The following is a 22,785-nucleotide window of genomic DNA, read 5'->3' as shown; positions in this document are numbered from 1 at the left end:
GGCAATATCAATAATTTTTATTTCATAAAAAAAAAATCAGTCTTCATAGATTTTAATGTCCTAGAATGGCGCCCCATAAAAAAAACTGCAATATTAAATTAAAATAATTAAATTTTTAATCCAAAATAATGTAGTTTTAAAATTATACAACTATGTATGATCTCGTTACAGTATGAAATGAGTCAGCAATAGGTACACACATAGCCATGTATAGGTACACACGAATATTTTTGATTATTATAACAATTATTGTATTTTGCAACATATAAATACATTATCGTATTATAAATGTATGCTCAATTATGCATAATAACATTATAATATTATATTGAAAGTTGGCGTAAACTCTGCATGTCATTAATGTATAAATTCTAGGTACATTGTATTTTTCTTTTCATCGAAATTTTAGTTGCTCATTTTAGGTTCTCAGTAATCGATCTTCTCTCAACACAAGTAGGTATTCAAACTTTACGCCCATGCGTTGAGTAATTATTATTAATCACTCAGTAATTAAATATTTTATTAATAGCTAAACTGTATAAAATATATTTATGTATGAAGGGTAATAAACATAAGTATAGTTTAGCACACCATGAAGGATAAACAATATCAATCATCATTTAAAATATCATTAAATGCATAGCGTCGATGAAACTCGGCTAACCAGGATAACGCATTTTAGGTACTATGTCGTCGCTAATGACGTATCTGTCGTCGAGTCGACGAAAGGGTACAATATAATTGTAAATACGCACTATGTCTCGGACGCTAATATAATATATTATTCACGTAAGTAGAGTCGTTGTAGGTTTCGGAACTAATGCAATCGTCGCAAACCGCGATAGGGTAGTTAATAAATTACCTACCGCTATTCCTCCAAGTCTAATCGGCATAATATTATAATATTATGATATACCTATTACCAATCCATACGGCTGCGTGTTTATGTTATACTATAATTGTTATGCGGAAAATCAAACTCGCTTTTTTGGTTAGAAAAATACCCACAACATTTACATTTCTGGATCGATTTACCCTCAGATACTACATAATGTAGATTATTACCATATAATGTTTATATAGCTGCAAGATACGTATATAGTATATACCATTTGACTCCATATACACAAACGTTACATAATTATTTACGTATCTCACCTACATACGTATATGATGCCCAAAATATAATATAATTTTGTAACAATATGTTGAAGCGTTTTATACATCAGACATTTGATTGATTGACCAATGGTTCATCATTCGAACCGATACTAGATGTACCCATTAAGACACACGTTAACAGCATTAGGTATACGGCAGACGTCGTAGCTGTCGTCTCGCACGCGGTCGTGTTGCGTGTACGTATATAAAGTGGACACGGCCCATGTGCTGGAAAAAGTTTTTCTTTCTTTCTAGGGGTGAAATGTCATTGCCTCAGCAGGTGATGATAATATCACTATGTGTGTATACACACACGCAAACACACACACACACACACACACACACACATGTACGTATAGAACTATATATATGCCGGCAGAGCCAGATACGATCGTGGCAGTTGTGTCGGTGTAGTCGGGTTTTTGTCTTAAGAAAAATCCCGAAATCAATGGTCTCACCGGTGCACAAAGACGCGTGGTGGTGGTTGTGGTAGGGGGTTGGGGGGAATGATGGTTTGTTAGTTTTCCTCCATCCACACCTTCGCCCGTCATCTGTGTATAGCATCGGACCCGTTCAGATGTAAAGCTTATAAATTGCTGATAGCCATCCCACAAAACCAAGCAATCCTGTTCCGTGTACCCGATTTTTCCTACTACTACTACTACTACTACTACTACTACTACTACTACTACTACTACCACCACTACGACTTCTACTACCATTACTGTTACTTCTGTTATACTAGATATATATAGTTTGATATCCTTAACTCGTCGTCGTTCTCTCGGCATCCAAGTCTCTCTCTCTCTCTCTCTCTCTCTTTCTTGATTTTTCTCGTACACACACATACTCAAGCATTCATACACATAGGTAAGGTTTTGGCGTTTTGACAAAATCGCACGCATGCGTGACCAGAGAAAGAAACGCGCGGATAGAGAGGGCGAGACAGACGCGGACGGACGACCGGGTGCACGCAAAACGAGAAAGAGAGCATCTAAAATCATCGTGCAAAAGGATTTGGGGGACTGCCGCAGTACTCTCCACCTCACCCCGCCACCTAGCGAAAGGAAATCGGCCTAAGGGTGTGCACATAACACCAATAATATCTGTCATCCCTTGTCACGGTTAAATGGACTCATAAATCGCACGAAAAATTACTTATTGTTGCCGCTTCCACCACCTATCCCGCAACCAAACGTACGACGACGACGACAACGCGACGGTTTTAAGAGCAAAAGCACGCTATCGATGTTTCGGAGAGACCCATATAATAATAAATCGATTGAAAAACGGACACACTATATATTCAAACGGCTTATACAACATCCTCGAAGACTTCCAAATATTAATATATATTTATATATGTGTGTATAAGATAGTCTATGCCTTAAATTATGTATTGGCGTTACGTCGAATGGAAATTTACGAAAGATAATATACATCCTGGTAATAATAAAACATATCCACTTTATTTATTGACCACACAGCCTCTGTAGATAATCATAATAACCCACGGTTGACTTTAGTATTAAAAATGTATTTATTACATTATTTATTATACACATATATTATATACAAATGTTATGCTAAGGATCACAAAACGTTTTGAATTACACCGATTTTCACATTATACTCACCAGTTTGTTTAAATCAAATTTATTTGATGAGTCATTGAATGTTCGCACTATACGACCAGAGGAATATAAAATCGAGTGCACGAGACAAAACGGTTGTTACGGAGTGCAAAATTATCATATTAAAATAAAAACAAAAATTAACAGATTTTATTTGTTCAATATTGGTTAAACATTGCCACAAACTCTAAACAAATATAAAACATATTTTAATTACAAATTGGTAACGTTTGAAACGTTTATTACGACAGAATAATAACTAATTTATACCGCAGAGTTTTATACATCAAATAAACCTCTTTTTCTGCCTTTTTGTTTTATTTCAAATTTAAATATTGCGTTTTAACTGTATGTCATAAAATTCCTTACAGTATAGCAAGGTATGTTCGACTTGCCAGTTCTTTGGAACATTAACACATAAACATCAAAAATAGTGATTCGTTTTCTTTTGTAACGTCTGGTGCTCAATGTTTAATGTTACCCGAACACGCCAATTTCATTATTATTCTTGTATTATCTGATTCACTTCCACATGTTTTCAAATTACTCGCTTTTTGAATTTTTTCCGCCTTTATACTTGCCAAAACCCCGCAGGGTGATTGATTTAATGTGTACTTGTACATATTTTAATATTAATTAACTGACTAATTTTTGCAATTTTTTTATTTTTCATTAATTTTGGGTTACAATGATTTATCGTAAAAATATACAATAATTATTTTTCTAATTATTATTTAATAAAACTAAAGATAAAATCGACCAATCAATCTAAGCATAGACATTTAGTGTATATATGAATTTAGTATCAATGAAATATGTATTGTGGTCCGCGAATATAAATTATTATTATTATATACAGTTTATACGGCATACCTGCATCTAACCAACGAAAGTCAGATAAAAACTGATAAATGATATATATATAATATTATATATATATAGGTACAATATAAGCAATGCTAACATTTATTATCTAAACTCGATTAAATGAAAAAATGAAAAAATAATTAAATGAAAAAGGACTACGCCGAAATAGACCCACGCCGAAACGGCTCTACGCCGAACCGCCTACGCCGAGATGGCCACGCCGAAATGTCCACGCCGAAATGGCCACGCCGAAATGTCCGGATACGTATAATACTTATGTCCTATATTGACTATATTGCAGTGTAGTTGCATAATACTCAGATAATTTATTTACATAACGTGATGGCACCTATCTATACTGATTGTCTGTCTATGAATTTACTGATTTATGAAAAAGAGCAAATATATTAAAACCACGTGAAAATAAATGAAACTCAGTGTTAGACACACGTTATATTTTACTGGTTATTTTGAATTTTTGGCACGGGGGAGGGGGGGTCATAGTTAAAGCTTAAATTTGAATGCCGATATGATAGGGATGTCCTTGAATTAATTACTGACTAGAAAGTTGCAGAGACATAAACTTTTACTCCCTTGTCATGTATGTAATATGGTACCAATTTATGGATTCATATTTTGAAAAAATTATTGTAATCTACCTACATATAAATAATATAATGTTTAAAAAAAACGAATTATACAAAAAAATAATTTGATGAAATATTTTGTATTGCGTACCTAAATAATAATAATAATTATATTTAAAATTATATTATAAAAAATAGTGATTTTTTTTCAAATATTTAGTACGTAATGATTGCCTTAAAGTCTTAACACGTTAAAATTAATAGTTTAGTACCTACTTTTTATGATGCGGTTTGTTTGATTATAAATTATATAACCTATAATTATAAAATATGATACTGCTTCACATTTTGAATAGATAGGTCAAAGGTCACGTGTATGCTAAATACAACTATTGAGTTCCTTTAATTATAATAAGTTTATTATTTAAAATTTTTTTTTCGTAGAAGATTTTTCAGACCAGTGATACGATGATAATAATAGAAAACAATCGTACGTGACTTAACGATGATATTTCTGTGCTAATATTCGAACCATAATAAAATGGTCTACTATTCATAATAAGCATTATATTAGGTATTTAAGTAATTTATAATTTGTCTAAATATATGTATTTTTAACATTTTTATAAATAGGAACTTAAAAATCGTAATTTAACAGTAAACTGCCTTCAATTTTATGGAAACTAATATTTTTACATGTGAGTTATATGCCAGTCACCCCCATTCTACGTTTTCACTACTTTGCTTGATATTCATATTTCAAGAGTTTGTGATATGTGTTTTGTGTATTAAGATAGGTATTTATATTTGTTTCTCATTTACTTGTCTTAGAGACGATTATGTAAATGTATGTTGCTTTACTCTGCCGTCGCCACTCGTCGTCTTAATGTTAATTTTGTTGGGAATACTAATATCAACTTTAGTCAGTATACATAAATTACCCAAAGTAATTACAAACTAAAATAATAAACTACAATTGGGGAAAAAAATACGTGGCTTTTATACTGGAAGTCACCGGTATATTATGTATAAGTTGTACATTTGTGAAAATTCGACAACTCTAAAAAAAAAAAAAAACAATTTCAGCTGTAGTTAGAAGTGACGAACCATAGCTGTGACTGTTGGTGCGTATGAATTGTGGTTGCGGTGTATTTATTATACGATGGTGAACATCGTCTGCTATCTTAATACAACAAACGAGTTTACTCAATAACATGCATAGATATCCGATATTGTTATCGTCGTTTAAAATAATAATAATCCTATGCCATATATTTGAACTGCGCGTCGTGTCATCGTGTATAATATCATCAATTATTTTTCAACGACTATTTGCCGTGCAAGCGGTGCAACGTCATCAATATTGTATTTCAGTTGTAATAATAATCATAATATACGCTGAACGACGGTAGTTATAATATTATTATTGAAATAATCAAATCATTCAAATCGTATTAGTGTATTACACCGAATCGTTGTTTTATTAGTCTAAAAACTATTAGCTTGTAAAAGTCAACCTGTTCAAATACACACGATCGTGTGTGTGAGAAAATTAATACAAAGATTTTTATTTTAATGCAATTTTATCCTGGTCGAAATAATAATGTTATATTACAGAGAAATGCCTTATTATTCAAGCGTGTGTGTTGAATGTGTGAAGTGGTAGACAGGCACGCGGTTAAGGGATTTAAAATAAAGACTGCACGTCATTGAGTTTATGACGGTGGCCAAGGTATGTATGTGTGTGTGAGTGTGTGTTTGTGCGAGATAGAGGGATAGATAGATGGAAAGAGGCAGACACATCGGTAGAGAGGGATAGAGAGGAGGGAGGGAAGGAGAGAGACAGAGTGAGGGAGAAAGAGTGAGAGAGTGAGAGAGAGACAGGAAGGAAAACAAAAAATAAGTCCGAAATCGTTCGTGTAACCGTTTGAACGAGGTCAAGAACTTCGTCGGGGTGTTAAAAGAAAAAAAAACGATTCAGAGGCGGTCGAAAAAAATGAGGAAAAAAGTCACCCCAATATAATACACGGACGTACGCATTATAAATTGTATACCGTCGTCTTTGGCGGAGAGACAATGGGGTAGAGGGCGCTACAGTCTGCGGTGGCGGTGGCGGTGGTGGACTCGCGTATAGTCGTCGTCTGCCGCGGTGCCGCGCTGCCCCGCCGCAGAGGGGTTGTTTGGCCGCCACCGCCGTAGCGTCAGTCCGAACGCAGTCGTCCCGTCGTCGCGACCTCTGCCGCTCGTCGCCGCCGCCGTCGCAGCAGTCGCCGTCGCCTTCGTCGTCAGCACAGTATAATCGTCACACCGTGGGGACAGTCTTCTCCAGAATCGCCACGAATCTCGATCCTTTTCGACCACCCGAAACCATCGATTGGTGGACGTACGCACAAGTGTCTCTATACCTACCGCCTGTGAACAGGTACGCGTGATTGATCTACGACAAACATGTCGGCGAAAAGGAGGTGAATCGATATACACGAAAAGTCGAAATATCAAAAATAAAACACGTCCCGAGTGCCCACCAAGTCACATCCACTATCGTCGTCCCACGCCGAAGATTTACGCTTACCCGCCCGCCGCCGCTATGTTGGCCATGTCCACGTTGATGATGCCCGCGGCAACAGTGACTACCATGACCAACCCGGCGCCCATAGCGATCGCTCAACCTTCCAAGTTCGAACCCAAATACATACTCAGCCACAATCCACCGCCACAGATGACGGCTACCGCAGTGGTGCCTCAGATGACCATCAACAAATCAGGTACGACGACGGATAATAATAATCACTTATGGTCGCAATAATGATGATAATAATAAATAATAAAAATATTAAAGTATTAGAATAATAACGAAGCCGACGATAATAGTTTTATAATACGTCCTACTCTCGTGGTATCATTGACCGCCCGGTAGTCGGTGGTTATCGTTCGCGGTTAGTCGTCGAATATAATATTATAAAGCACACACACTGTTACAGCTTAAATTTCATTTCGCCCAATTAAAGTCATACCAATACTATGAAATAATAATATTATGTACGTTTTATACCGTCTCGGCAATCATTTCGCGCGGGCGCCGCCAACGCCACGCGACCGGAACAGCTGCCGGTATCGCCGTCTACCGTGGTGGTGGTAGTAGTAGTAGTAGTAGTAATAGTCGTGGTATTATATTATACTTGCGCGGCGGCGTCGTGGAGCGGGGTACACCGGTCGCTACCGCCGCCACCACCGCTGCCGTCGCCGACGCCGCTGCTGCCGCCCGTTGTTTTCGTAACGGTTTTCCGTCGGGTGTCTCGCCGGCCGGCGAGACGAAAAATCTTAGTTTAACTACTCCGAAATTCTGAAAACGTATTTCCCGACGTCGCGGTCTTCGCCGTCCAAATTGGACAACATGACATCGCGTATTAGACATACGATTCTATAATATATTGTTAAACCACAACAAATTAGTAACAAAGACGTGTGTGGGTTAGGGTTAGGTCTCTTTGTTATGTTTCATGGGTTTTGTTTGTCTTATCTACGGGTTTCCGGTGTTGTGTGTGTGTGTATGTGTGTGCCTACGATGTATATTATGCGAGAGATAAACTAATGATTTTTTTTCCGATTGACACATAATAATATTATGTACCTATATAATATATAAAGGTGAAGAAAAAACTGTATAAACTTTTAGCTACTTTTTGTTCCATTTAATATAGGTATATATGCCTACTCATAGGTGCACTATCGGCAAAACAGTGTCACCTTTATTATAATATTCTGATTTTGTTCTACGAGTCGGAGTTTATTTAGTTTATTTTATAAAACAATTTTTAAGTGTCATCACCGTAGATTTAATTAAAACGTACTTTTGCTAGTAGTAGGTGGAATCATTTGTTTATTAATCTCTTTACCTTTCTTGTGTTTTGTTTTTGAATGATTAATTAATGCATTTACAAAAGTGTGTTTCATATTGTATAACATGAAAATTTCCTTAGTACACTGTTGAAAACTTTAAAATCATTCATAACTGATAATTTAATTACAAACATTCGTAGTATTATTTCGTAGTTATATAGAATACTCATTGTAACTTAATCATTTCAATTAAATATCGAAGGAAGTTTATATATTTTACAAGTTTGCAATTTATACCGTCTGATATTAAAATATAAATTGAAATGATAATACATCCGTATTACATAATTACTGAATAAGTAGTATATTATAGGTAGTATTTTTATTGAACATTTTTGATGAATATTTTTTTATTATTAGTATTTACGACAACAGAGATGTAAGATTGCAATACTATTTAGTTCTTATATTTTTAATTTGCATCATCTGTTAATCGTTGAAAAATTTTAGGTCTGTTATATTATTTGAATTAAATGAAACAAAAATATTTATATTATGTAGTATTAATAAATTACACTTAAAGTATTAAGGCCTTTATATAGATCTATTTTTTGTTGTTTTTAACAGATATTAAAACAATTATCAACAATTTAATTAATTCTGTACTAGTCAACTTCGTCAAAAAAACGTATTTAATTTGAACTATATTTCTTATTCAATTTATCTACATTACAATATGATTACAAAATAAATATATTGTTATATATTAAGTCGATTTTATGAATAGCCACAAAACAAATGATTAAATATATTTTGTTCATAACATATTATATTATATACATCTACTTAAAACATAGTATTATTGTGTTCAAAATGTATATGATTATTTTTTTTTACTAAATTTAAGAACGAAGCTAATTAAGTATTTTTTTTCACTAACCAACAATAACTCTGCAATATAATTAATAAATTTTTAAATAGTGGTTACTAAAATTTATTTAAATAGCTTTTATAAGCAACCTTTATATGATGAAGTCGATTAAGCTAAACGATTGGGTGTTTAATTTATGATCACGGTTCTCCATAATTATTTTTTTCAATGAGAACCAGACAGTGAAATTTTTCTCATCCAGGGACATCCATAGTTGCTAAAAGGGAGAGGGTTTAATGGCACCAGATTCCCTCCGGGGTCAAAAAACGGTGAATACAAAAAACTGTGTAGGTACACCTGCCCCTCGCGGCATATTGATTTTTGCACCCTCTTTTCGAGCCGGTTTCGAGGTATAGCTCTCATAGTTTAGTCGTCTGTACCAAATTTCTCTATGGGGTTATGTTTAGTGAAAATAAAGCAGGAAAATAACAATTACAGTTACGGCTGTAATGACATCGAACAAGCTAATTTTTAATAACTTTAAGCTACGATAATAGTCTACTTTGTATGGAAATTAGAATATACCAGATGGCAATTTCGAGAAAAAAACGTACGAAAACAATTTTAAAACTAAGAGGTACTACATTTAAAATGAGTGGTAGTTTTTTAGAGCTGCTGCGCATATAATTATATTTACAATAAACGTTTCTGTATATTTTTATGAAATTTTATTACCTGATATAACTATAAATACCTACAAAACAAACATTTTTATACAATTATTTGAATTAATATTAATATTAAGGTTAGGTAAGAAGGAGAAAAAGAACGTACAACAATTAATACAAGTTAATATTATGTATCTTGATTTTTTTTTCATGAAACAAAATAAAACATAGGTCAACTATTTTTAATTTTCTCAAATTTTTAAATAATTTACCCAGGTCCTTATCTGAAACTAAAATTGGATTATATTAATATAAGGTAGGCGGATACTCAATTGCTTATGATACTCGTAGTTGATAAACATTCATTTTCCAGTTATGTTTCTATAATACTGATATGAGATTTAAACGTAACATAAAATACACACTACCTATGTAAACAGTGAAATCAACTATATTTTATTAACTATATATTAGTGTATAATATTATTTTAATGGTGTTTCATATTTTCATAACAATAATAGTCCGATGGATTAAATTTTTGCTGTTGTTGTTGTAACTTACCCGGTTTCCGGTTGAATTTGTTGATACAAAAAAATGAAAATTTTCATATGCGATACATTTCCAGAAAATAATAATAATAATAAACAGCAAACGGTTCGCGTTGCACGGTAATTGCAGCACCATCTGTCAAGTCGTCGGGTGGCGCGGCGGAGCGTGAATGGAATACATGTCCCTCGGGCGCCAGGTGAGGGCATACATGAGCCCATTTGAATATGGGCGCGCGCCATAATGTACTTTAATCGGCGATACGTTTTTTACGGTTTTCAGCCTTGAATTTATAATACTATAGGTAACTTAAGTCCGGAATATGTAAAAGCACTGAATACTAAATGTACTTAGAAGTAAAAACTCTGGTTAAAAAGCCTATATTGGTCTTGAATACAAATATATTTCATTCCAGATGACAAAATAAGGTAAATAGACTATTTCGATATATTTATGTATATAATATAATATAATATAATAATATGTGTATAGTCTATATGCTTGTAAGTATGTAGCAGTGTGTAGGTGGCAAATGTACCCAACGTTAGATTAAAAAGGGCTTATATATATTAACTATACTAATAAGAAACGTGAAATAAGTAGGTACTAGGTACTAAAATATTTTTCGGTCGTACACATTTCCAAAAACAATAATTATTTAATTGTTTCACAAAGTTCACTGCGGTGTAGTTATACAAATATTTTTTGAAGTTTTTATATAAAGATGATCAAATAAGGACATAAATATACTATATTTGTCTATTACTATACAGCTTATGAGTTGGTAAGGTATTATAGTATTATATCGTATAAAACAAAGTATATACTAACAGTATGTTTAGTGCTGGTCATTTGCCATTACGACATGTTACAATCAATTTCACTTTTGTTCCAGTTTTATTTAATGTCCTTACTTAAAATAGCTCTTTTAAATATATAGTATGACTTTTATATAAATTTTATATTGCTGTAGGTAAAAGTCCTTACAGTAAAAACTAAATAAGTAAACATTTATTTCTATTGTCTTTCCTGTAAATGTAATTCAACCAAGTTAGGTAATGAACGCTTTAAAATATTGTAAATTCAAATTTTTTTTTTATTTATTTAATGTGGATTCCCCCGGGTACTTACCACCGTTTAACAGAGTTTCAGGACAGGACTTGAATTCTCAAAGGAGCCAAGTATAAAACCGGCCAACTAGTCCCTTTATATGTCTGAAGTTTTGTTTCGTGAAAGTTTTGAGACAGGCCAAGGTTTCTCGGACGTTATATTACAGAAACCCAAGTGGCCAAGTCCGTAAGCTGAGGAGTGAGGGGAGAAAAAGCGAAAAATTTTGTTTAACTAATTCACGGTGGGACGTTGTAATAAAACAACTTCTTCCGGCGATGTGACATCTATTATGAGCACTGAATACACAAACTTTTGAAAAATGCATTAATAACTTAACCAACAAACTTATTATAATATATTCAATTACGAATTATTTTTTCCTGCCTGTCACGTAAAAGTTTTTTTTTTTTTATCAACAAATAAAACAACAAAATAATATAAACTAGTTTTGGCACGATACCTTAAAACTTTAAAAAAAAATTTGAAAAAAAAATAAAAATAAGAAACATACCGTGATTGGGAGCTTTCGCCCAGTATATTCGTGGTCCGTTAGGCTATTTACTACGGGGAAATAATGCTCAAGAGAATCCAACGTAATATAAATGCTAATAGTTAGATTTTGTGGGATAAAAGCGCACATGGGCTTTGTTTTATATCGTATTACTATTACACCGTTAATTGTTATGATTATTTTTTGGGCAAACAGTATTATTTTTATTAGTTTTTATTAGTGCTCCTGTTCCTAAATTCCTGTGCTAAATTACTTTATACTTTGCATACTCGAATTCCTTCCGAATATGAGTTAAGACGTATTATTATTTATTATGTTGAATTTTGTAAATAAACTCAATAGTTTTTTATGGTTTATCACAAATCGTATATGAAGATGTTTTTTGGTTGAGTTGCTCGTGGTATTTAGATTTCAATGTAATATTTATTCGTCAATGCCATACATTTTTATCGCGTAAAAATTAAATTTTTATCACATTTCACTTAATACTCTCAAATATTATATCATAAAAATAAATATTTTTCTATAATTGTAAGTATAATAAATTCTTACTTATAATATAGACAATAGACGTATTAGGATGTATTAGTTTAAAATCCTACACTTTGTAATCCGGTCATTGACCTACATTTAAATTTAAAAAAAAGTAAAAATACCAATATTTTTTAATCTAATCAATAAGTTACTGAGAACTAAGTCTTATAGGTATATGACCCATGAGACGTATTAGATAAAATAACACATTAAGTATTGTAGGTTTTTGTTTGACATTATAACAGCGTACGATAGTAGTATTGTGTTTATAATATAAAATGTATTACGTATATTATTATTACTTAATCACTTTAAGTTAACATGTTTTATTTAAGAAAATACTTTCGCTTGAATCTTTTAAAAATTATTTTGTTTAGGAAAAAAGTAGAATATGATTTCAGTTTAGGTATTTACCACCTATACACACTCCAAATAGTTAACTATAGTCTGTACAATACAAGACACAATAATACTTCTTTAGATTTTTGTTAGTTTTTTTACTTTCGTGGCAGAGGTAATGAGAACTTGGGTCAGGTGTGGCAGTCGTTAGGGGCAGGTGTCGGTGTGCCTGTCGTTAGGTTATTCCATTTATAAGTCTACATTACGTAAAGCCGATCAGGGTGCTTCAAACTCTATAGGCATTCAAAAGAACAACTAGCATATTGTGTAATAACTAATAATAATTAGAGGCAAAATACTTATGTGAGTTAATAGATTGACTTAGGATCCGAATATAATAATTTATAGTATAATAATAATTATAGTAATAATGACAATAATTATAATAATGATAATAATGGTGAAAAAATAATCATTTTATGTTTTATTGACATATATTTATATTGATTGTTGTCACCGAAGACAGCGCCGCCGGAACTTTAACTCACCACCGTACCGGTGGAGGTCCTTACCGTTTTTGATGTTAAAAATTATAAAGCCGCTACCACCACCGACGATAGGCGTGTGAGACCGGTTTTGCATACGAAATGGCTGCCCGCTACCCACGTTCACCGCTCTGCCATTCGATAACCCGAGAAAACCATCACGTCTGTTTTTTACCCTCCGCTGCCACCACCGCCTCTGCAATAATAATAATAATAATAAAAATAATATATATATAGTAAGTGCACGCATATAATATATTTTATCTCGTTCGAAATTTCTCTCCCGCGTTTTTTTTCTCCTCCGTTTTACTCTCATCCCTCTTTATTGGTCGGACTTTATTTAATTACGAGAATTCCGAGGGGAGCGAAGTGGGACTTTCAAGACGGCGTGTGGTGGTGGTGGCAGCGCCACTTCTTTATACAATATTATGTACCTATAATAATATTATTATAAATATATGCACAACTGAGCGGGTGCCGCTGCAGCGACGAATGTTTTGTGCGAGTCGAAATCAGCTCGTTTGCACACGACTCGGCACGTCGCGTGAGACGAAACGCCGTGCATTCTAATATTGACATATTGTATATTATGCGATTTACTGGGAAAAAAATATATGAGTCGTACCTATATATTATTGCAATATGTGATCTACCTACTTCATTCGATCTTTCACTTAATTTGTCTCGTGGTAAAACGCTGTAGTTCGAATGTCGTTGAGAAATTCGTCATAATATAAGTATAGGAACTGTATAATATGATTGTCATACGGTGAATATCATCACTCATTTTCTGTATAATAAACGAAACAATTATCTCTAAACATATTATAATAATATGTGTGTATAGTCTATTCTTCAACATATTTAAGAACTTATTGAATTAATATAAAATAGTATTTCTATTTAGTTTTTATTATCAAAAACCTGCATCTCAACACATTATATAATATTTTCATGAGAAAACAACCAGTGATTCTTATGTCTGCAATGATGCACATTTAGTAATTTGGTTCTGAAAAAATTAATCAACTATAGATAACATACTCCGATTGATTACGCTCCTTGTAAACGTTTTCAAATCGATCGTCTAAATATGTATATTGTATTTTTTATAAACCTGCACGTATTTCTGATACATTACTTACCTATACAGTAGAAGTTGAGGGAAACTTTTAAACATTTGTTTTCTAAAACATTATTTGCCATTTGATTGTCGATGACAGTGTCAATGAGGGAAGTACGACCATTATCGAATGAAGCATAATATTCGCAACGAGTAATCAACTAATTACTACTAAAGGTGAATAAACCACCGCACTTTGCAACATCATTGAACTTAATAGGTATAAAAAAATGCCCATTATCGTGTCCGTAATATTTTTCATTTGACTATATTACTTTAATTTTTACCGAGATAAAAATCGCATTTCGCTATAATCAGATGAGCACAGCTGATTGAGGTTGATCAATCTGAAATTGTATACTTTCGTTTAGCAAAAAAACTAATTTCAGCCACATTAATAATAATCACTAGCAATAGATTATTAGATATACTATTAAAAATATATTTTTTAGATTTTTTGAATATTTGAATTTTCTTAATCTTGCAATAAATAAATCGATTAAATAAAAATGTATTAATAGTTATAATAACCGATATTTACATCAATATAATATGAACATAATTTATGATAATGTATCATTGTAAATGGTTGGTTCCTACCTCGAATAAAGGTATGGATTTTTATTTCTTATTCCGTTTTACAACATTTTCGTGTTTACATTAAGCGGGAGAAAAGGAAAAGCTTTAAAAATATTTTTAAGTGAACACTGTAATATTTTGAAACAACACTCGGAAGAATAAAGAAAATAGAAAATAATTCTGGAATGAATTTTACGATGTTTTCGTTTATTAAATTGAACAATATTTCAAGTACCGTGAGTGCGGATAAGTTTCTTTTATACGTAAACCGACCATAAACGAATATAACGACAATCGATCGTGTTATTGTTCTTTAATTCATTTAATTCGGAATTCGATGCACGCTGAGCGTCGCCGCTGTCGCCGGGCTAGGGAAAAAAAACACTCTCAATTCCGATAATTGACTTATTCAAGTTTACTGTTATATATACAATATATATATATATATATATATATACATATATATATATAATATATATGAACACTATAGTCGTACTATAATACACGTTTTCAATTATTAAAAACGAAAACGTCTACATCACTCTCTCTCTCACACACACACACACACACACATACACTCGCCGCGTGCGTTTCTTTCCCACTTTTAGCCATCGGATAACGGGCCAGTGTGTCTGGCAGACCGTAATACACTTACACGCACACACACACACACACACACACACACACACACACACACACACACACACACACACACACACATACACACATACACACATTCAAAACTATACATTACATATTGTGTATAACATCACCAGGTAATCAGCTGCCCCCCTGTATATCGACTGTTGAACATCTGTTCGCTGCGCACATATAATATATTACACATATAATCATACGCGCGCGTGTGTGTCGGTTCGTATTATTATAACATTTACAGCGTGCGCGCGGCACATATATTATACAATATTATAATATTAATAGGTACACACCTGGTGGCGACTGGAATTTTTCGCTCACTGTTTCTGCCGACGACGTCCGTCAGTATAGTTGTCGTGGCCAGCAGCACCGGCGGCAGTAGCGAGTCCCGTGGGGATCTCGACGACGCTGTCGTCGTCGTCGTAGTCGTCGCTTAAAGTCGCGCGGAAAGGTTAATTTTCCGGAGTTTTTTTTCCCCCGTTCGTTATTATTATTATTATTATTATAATCATTTTTTTTTTCACTGCCATCATTAGTAATTACTAATTAGTAACATTCTGGCTAATGAAAGGTCACGCGCCGTATCGTCGTCGCCACGCCCGCGAGAGCATAATAAATATTAGATTATTATTATTACTATTTGTATGTCCGCAAAGCTATTAAATATATATATGTTCAGCGACGTGCGCGCGTGTGTATATGTGTGTGTGCATAACCACGTCGTTCACCATATAATATATATTATATATATAATATGGTGATATGTTATATACGTACATAATATTTTAACAGCTCCGCCGCCGACCGACCCGACACGCATTTCCCGCGCTTATGACGTGTGTAGGGGCGCCCATAAGGTAATTTTTAGGCGGAGGGGACTAGCGAAAACTTGGTTCCCAAATCCACTGCATTTCTTACAGGCAGGCTTATCCTATGAGGAGGGTATGGGGGACTGCAAACATAGACCTATTAATATCATCTTTGAAGTATATGTAAACATGTTGATATTTAAGCCTCAATAATATATCAAATTATAAACTCAAATTATATACCTATGTTTGTTTCTTAAACTGATTTCATTATAATATATGGTATAATATATATTACTGAAAAACAAATGTGACTTAAAAATATGTAAATGGATAAGTTGTTAATATTATTTCACAAACAAACATAGAGGATTTGTTGCATTATAAAAGGTAGGTACATTATGATTTTTTCAAATAAAATTAAAATAAACATTACTTCTCACACAAATGTAATTTACATGTATACTAAAATACGATTTTTAATGCCATTCATCTTACATTTCGATTTGGTTGTAACTACACACAACTAGCTATATTGATCCATTTAAATGGATGAAAAACAAAAAAAAATTAATTGAAGTTATTTAAATCCAAGAAATCAATTGTCTTATGGTTTTTAATATAATTTTTCAGAGGGGGGCACGGGTTCCCCCACCAATAAGTGCCTATGTATTTGTGACCTTCGACTCACGTGCTGTTGTACAATAATTATTGTTGACGGTGGCGGAGTGGTATTGAATATATATATATTAAACAGTAGAGTTATAGTCAGCTACAGCAACAGCAGCAGCAGCAAAGTGACGACGACGACGGCAGCTGCATTTGGTGCAGCGCACCCCAAAAACGTTGCGAGGTCATTGCACCGATGACGGTGGCTGTGGCGGTGGCGGCGGCAGTGTGTATAGACGTTGCCGATTTCCTCCCCAAACGGTCGTCGTATTTTCGTGTGTGTGTGTGTGTGTGTGTGTGTGTGTGCGCTTGTGCACGTTAGTATATCCCACGCGGAGGGACGCGAATATTATTATTTTGACCTTTTACACCCCCCGCCCTTCAACGAATACTCGGGTCTTTTTTTGTTTCGAGCGGTCCGTCGAACGAGACACGTTATAATACCACCCCAACACCACCGGAGTTTCGGTGGTCGGAACAAAATTTCCAAAAGCCTGCAGAAACCATTATTATTTTTTCGATCTTACGTCATTTCCTCCCAAAAAAATCAGTCTCTACCCTATTCCGCGACTCGCAACAGTTACACTATCGCCGTCGTCGTCTCGTCCAGACACTGCGGCAGACACACGCACACCTGGCGAGGTGCTCTCCCAATACTCTTGCCCCGACCGTCTCGTATATGTCCTATTGTGCATGTCTGCATACACGCGTCATATAGGTTTATTATAAACACAATACCGTCTAGCCGGCTGCGCGTCACAGTCGGTGTTTACCCAAACGACGGCAATATTTTCATATAAAAATATCATATATTCTATACAGAATATAACCTATAATCTACGGAGATTTTAATAACTCGTGATAATTATTCCGCGTGACGATCAACAGTTATCACGTGTTAGCCTTTCGGAAATGCATTTAGTTGCAGTCATCGCGCAGCCCGTTTTGCTGTATTCTTGAAATCGAATCAATTTATCGAACCAGAGTTTTAAACATCGTGAAATTTTTATGAGTTTATATTTTAATATTGTATAGAAAATGAATGTATGGGTTAAAATGTAAATGCATTTTTTACGTTTTTATATACTTATAAAAAATGCACAATTTATACTTGTAAAGAAAGTTTTTCCCTTGAATAGTTAAGACGTCGTAAATAAATTATTGCGTGCCACAACTTCTGATAAAACAACATTTAATTTACTAGCAGGAAACGTTAATTTAAAGAAAATGCACTGTGAAAACTCTGGCCGCTGTGTACCTATCTACTTCGGTGGTGTAGTTACAATACAGAACCCTCGGAATTTTCCATGTCTGGTGTTCGGGGAATGACACGAAATAAACGTTAGGGCTTATGAAATTCCAAAGAATATAGAAAATCCATTAACGGATTTATTACTATATATTATACCGAGGTATTCCAAGTAAAAACAAAACGTTTATCGTGTTATTATGATGGATTTATCAAAAATACCTATCTACCATACTTACATAATAATAATAAATATTAATTTTATGTGTATTGGTACAGTCAATGAATAGACGATTATTTTATACGCCATGGACGTTTAAACAAAATATAATAATGGCATCAATGGCATTTAATACGGAGAATATATTATTCCTCTAAACGAACTACAATAATATTATTTAATATTTATAACGAGTAATAAACTCATAGATAAAGTGTAATACATTTTCCGTTTGTTTACTGTCGTCACTCAACAATGCATGTCATGCAATTTCAAGAATATTCAGAATTTATCGTAAACAATACGATTATTTCTGAACTTTTCCCTGAGGTCGAAACGTGGTTGTGCCGCAGCCCGCAGTACGATTTTCCTGGTGTACCACGTATACCTGTACCTAAATATTTTGTATAATAATATCACATTACATTATAGTCATCTAGATGGACACTAAATCTATTGATAATATCGAGGTTCTTACGACGTTGCCTTAGGTTGGTAGAAAATCGGCGTATGTTTACGATTATAATAATAATAGTACATAATATTATTGTAATATTGTATCACCATAACTATTCGTTGCGAAATACGAACGGTTCATATTATTAGTAGGTAGACTTTTTCTTCTTTTGGTCCCTCATAATATACTTTTACGGCGGATTATATTTCTGACGATGGCTGTCTCCATAATCATCATTTTCATTTCCGTACTGCGTGGTGTTTTTGCTCAGCATAAGACCGCGCTGTATTTCCCAGGACAGTTATAAATATATAAAACCACTGTATAAAGGGGCATAATAATTTCTGTTCCATTTATGATGATATTGTTTTCTGTCTGTGTTGCGATTGTCCTTCGTCGTCTAACCTATTCTTTAACCTTTTTTTTTCTGCTCATACACACTGTATCAGAGAGAGGTAGAAAAAATGTATTGGGAAGTATATGGGATATTACGATACTACGATACCCGACCCAGTTATTCACCGAACAGATGTTTGCTAGAAGTCTTGTGTGACCCCAATAATTTCAAAGACACAATAAAACTTATGGGTTTTGAGGGAGACACGGAATGGATCGACGGGTGTCTGACGTGCACACACTATTTCAATAAAATATTGATGTTTGTTATATTATATAGTTATTATTATTTATTTTCAATTTTTGTTTGTCTGGTTCTATTTTAATCCTAATTTGTTTTTTGTGAAGTACATGCATATCAATCATTATAAGTATTTGATAAATTCGTCATTTCGTTTTGGATAATGTTTGTCACAGTTTTTTTACTTAATAGTAAACTTATATTTACGCATATTTGAACCTTTATCAAATTACACTCGTGTCAAAAATACAAAAGCTTCTTACTTACTTCAATTTTGACGAATTGAGCTCGCAATGCTCGCATATTTTCTACATTCAAAGTCAATTAAATATGAAACTATAAATGCCATTATCGAAAAAAAATAGCATCAGTTCAGTTGGAAACTCATCTGATCGCTTATAAAATACTAATAATAATGTAATAATATTATACAAATTGTTTACCTGATCAATGTTTTTAAACAATATCCGTACATTACACTATTATCTCTATCAAAAGTCGAATAACAGAATTGTATTGTTATCGTTCTAATCGGTTTCATCGTGAGTTATCGAGTGTTTTTTTTTTTTTTTTGAGGATGTTGAAAAGCCTCTCCAAATTTCAGCGAACATATACAGCATATACTAAACATATAACTACTCTATAATGTATTCGACGGAAGAAGAAAATCGATATAATTTCCATTGGTTGAATTATATATACACGCACACATTATATATATTTACGAAAAGAAAACCCCCGTAGTTTGAGTACTCCGCGTCGTCGTCGTTATTATAATACCACAGTGTAACGGTAAAATATATCATACAACATAATAATATATAACATGTGTAGACGAAATTAATTTCAGTAAAGTATCTGTTGGGTGGTTTTTATTTGGAAATGTTCGTAAAAGCACATGAAGTCTTGGGGGAAAGTCCCGTTCCTCCAGCCCCAGTTCACGCAAGCTCGCGGCGGCGACTGAGCTCGCTGAATTCGGGGCGAGGGGTGGGTATCGTGTGTGTGTACAAAGGGCTCGAAACGCGAACGAGTCGCGAGGGGATTGTGTGCGAGTGTGTGTATGTATATACGTATGTATGTATGTGTATGTAAGTATGTGTGTGTGAGTGTGTGTTTGTGTGTGTGTATGTAAGTTCGTATACGGCGTTGGTTGGGCGGCGGAGGGGTCACACGTGCTACCGGTAGTGGTGGCGGCGGCGGCGGCGTTGCACACATGCACGCGCAGCGCAACAGTGTAACGTTTGTTGCGTACCGGAAAGGTTTAACGGCGCGTCGTATATAACCGTAAAGAAAAAAATAGTAATAATAATATCGCCAGCTGAAAAAATAAAATACAGTACTCGACGAGCGCATATTCTGCCTCCACGCGACCCACACGCGTCTTAATAATAATAATTGTAATTGTAATTATTATTATGATTGTGATTATGCTAAAATATATATAAAAAAAAATAATAAAAGAGTGAAATACCATACGATATGTGACGTATATTATGTATATCGTATCCACCCTCTGCGCTCACCAGCGTGGAGTGCGCTTTTTGCGTAGAGCACGTAATTAAAATAATTAATTTACTCAAACCCTTAAAACCTATATTGCGCCACCACCGCTGGGTCCGTGCAAAAGGCACTCGCTAACGTGTACAGGGGAGGTGGATGACATCTGCGTGAGAGAGAAAGAACGAGTGAGAAAATAACGCAACGGTATAGGTGTTTTTCTCTCTTCAGCTTATTATTTTTGTTTTGTTTTTGTCATTACTTCCTATTTTATCGTCGATTATTTATCGCATTAGCCAGCTAATGCTATTCGCATATAATCCACGCTCTGCCGAAATGTAAATATAATAATTAATATATTATATATATTGTTATATAAGATTATATTATTAACAATTTTTATTTTATCTTATACTACTGCTGAAGTCGTCATATGTTACGACGATTTCATCGTATCCGTTAAAAATTATTGTATAGGTTGTTGTAATTACATACAGTGTTTTAGTCCCGGACAGTTTGTTTAATATCCGATTATAACATCACCACGCCATATGTGTAGGGTATGATCTCGCTATAAACTGCCATCGCGTTTTAATTATGAGCATTTTTCTCGTGATACGCATAAACCTAATACCATAATATATAATTAAATTTCAGACTGTAGCGTCCACGTTGGTTTCGCCGAAACGATAAAAATAAAAAAATCATAAAAACGTTTATGTTTAAAAATGATTTTACCCCTTGAAGTATGAGTATAAAGAAAGCAAGGGAAAAGTGTTCGATTTTGACGATACTGCCGGAACACTTCTATGAAAACCTATAATTTCTTTTATTAATCATATTATATACCTCGGTATCCAAAATCCAAATGGATTGAAGTTTGTAACCAAAAAATGAGAAAGAAAAGGGGATAAAAAAATCTTTTCGTTTCCACGAACGGATTTATTATGGAGAATTCGAGTTGATACCCTGCAAGCTTTGCCGTGTACACTATAAACCAAGTGCGTTTTCAAGTAGACATTTTCATTCATATAAATATATATTATATACATTATACATATATACGAATGTATACAGGGAAAACGTACACTAGCTGCTTCCTCCACGTCACATTCGATTGAGAGAAGTATAGTGCGTAGGGGTTGTGTGTTCTGATTGCTAAAATTCCGGTGTTCAATATTGTATTATAATATACGCGCTGCAGCGCAAATGCATTCTACAATGATGGTGCGGACGGTGGTGGTACAGACCCCTCAGTCATTGGCATAATGCATTTTTTTTGTACATATATTCTATAATTCATACCACACGTTTGCGCCCCTGGTGCTATAGTCTTTATGTTATCTGCGCACTCTCGCAGTCTATTGTGTTTCGTATTTCTCTCCTCGTACTCAACAAAAACAAAAAGACACTACTATACGACCGCCACACCTCCATTTACGACGTGGTCTGTCCTCAAGTAAAAGTATATTATGGATCGTGCGCTTAAGTGGACCTGCCCCATCATAATATTAATTCGTTCGCGGTCGCCAATAAACGATTTCGCAGGTCATTATACAAAACGGGCAAACGCGCAGTGGCGACGGTCGGAACAGCGGCGGCACTGCAGGGTTCTTGAAGTGGCGGGCGGCGTGGCAATGTTCCACCTAAAAGTGATTGGTCGGCTGTCGTTTA

General features: G+C 34.2%; 1 protein-coding gene across 4 annotated transcripts in view; it reads left to right on the top strand.

Moving 5' to 3' along the window:
- Nucleotides 1–22,785, top strand: part of LOC111039100 (nucleolysin TIAR) — a 345,265-nt gene that overhangs the window by 217,584 nt on the left and 104,896 nt on the right. The window contains exon 1 of one of the 4 annotated variants that reach the window (XM_022322697.1): nt 6,436–7,014. The exons of the other annotated variants lie outside the window; for them this stretch is intronic. Within the exon in view, the coding sequence (XP_022178389.1) occupies nt 6,837–7,014 (178 nt within the window). The 5' untranslated portion in view covers nt 6,436–6,836. Of the gene's footprint in view, nt 1–6,435; nt 7,015–22,785 lie in introns of those variants that run through there. 4 annotated transcript variants of the gene reach the window in all.

This window comes from Myzus persicae, unplaced genomic scaffold (genome assembly GCF_001856785.1).
Source record: "Myzus persicae strain clone G006 unplaced genomic scaffold, MPER_G0061.0, whole genome shotgun sequence".
NCBI classification, from domain to species: Eukaryota; Metazoa; Arthropoda; class Insecta; order Hemiptera; family Aphididae; genus Myzus; species Myzus persicae.
Note: the sequence above shows the minus strand (reverse complement) of the source record. Positions and strands in the feature narration are given on the sequence as shown.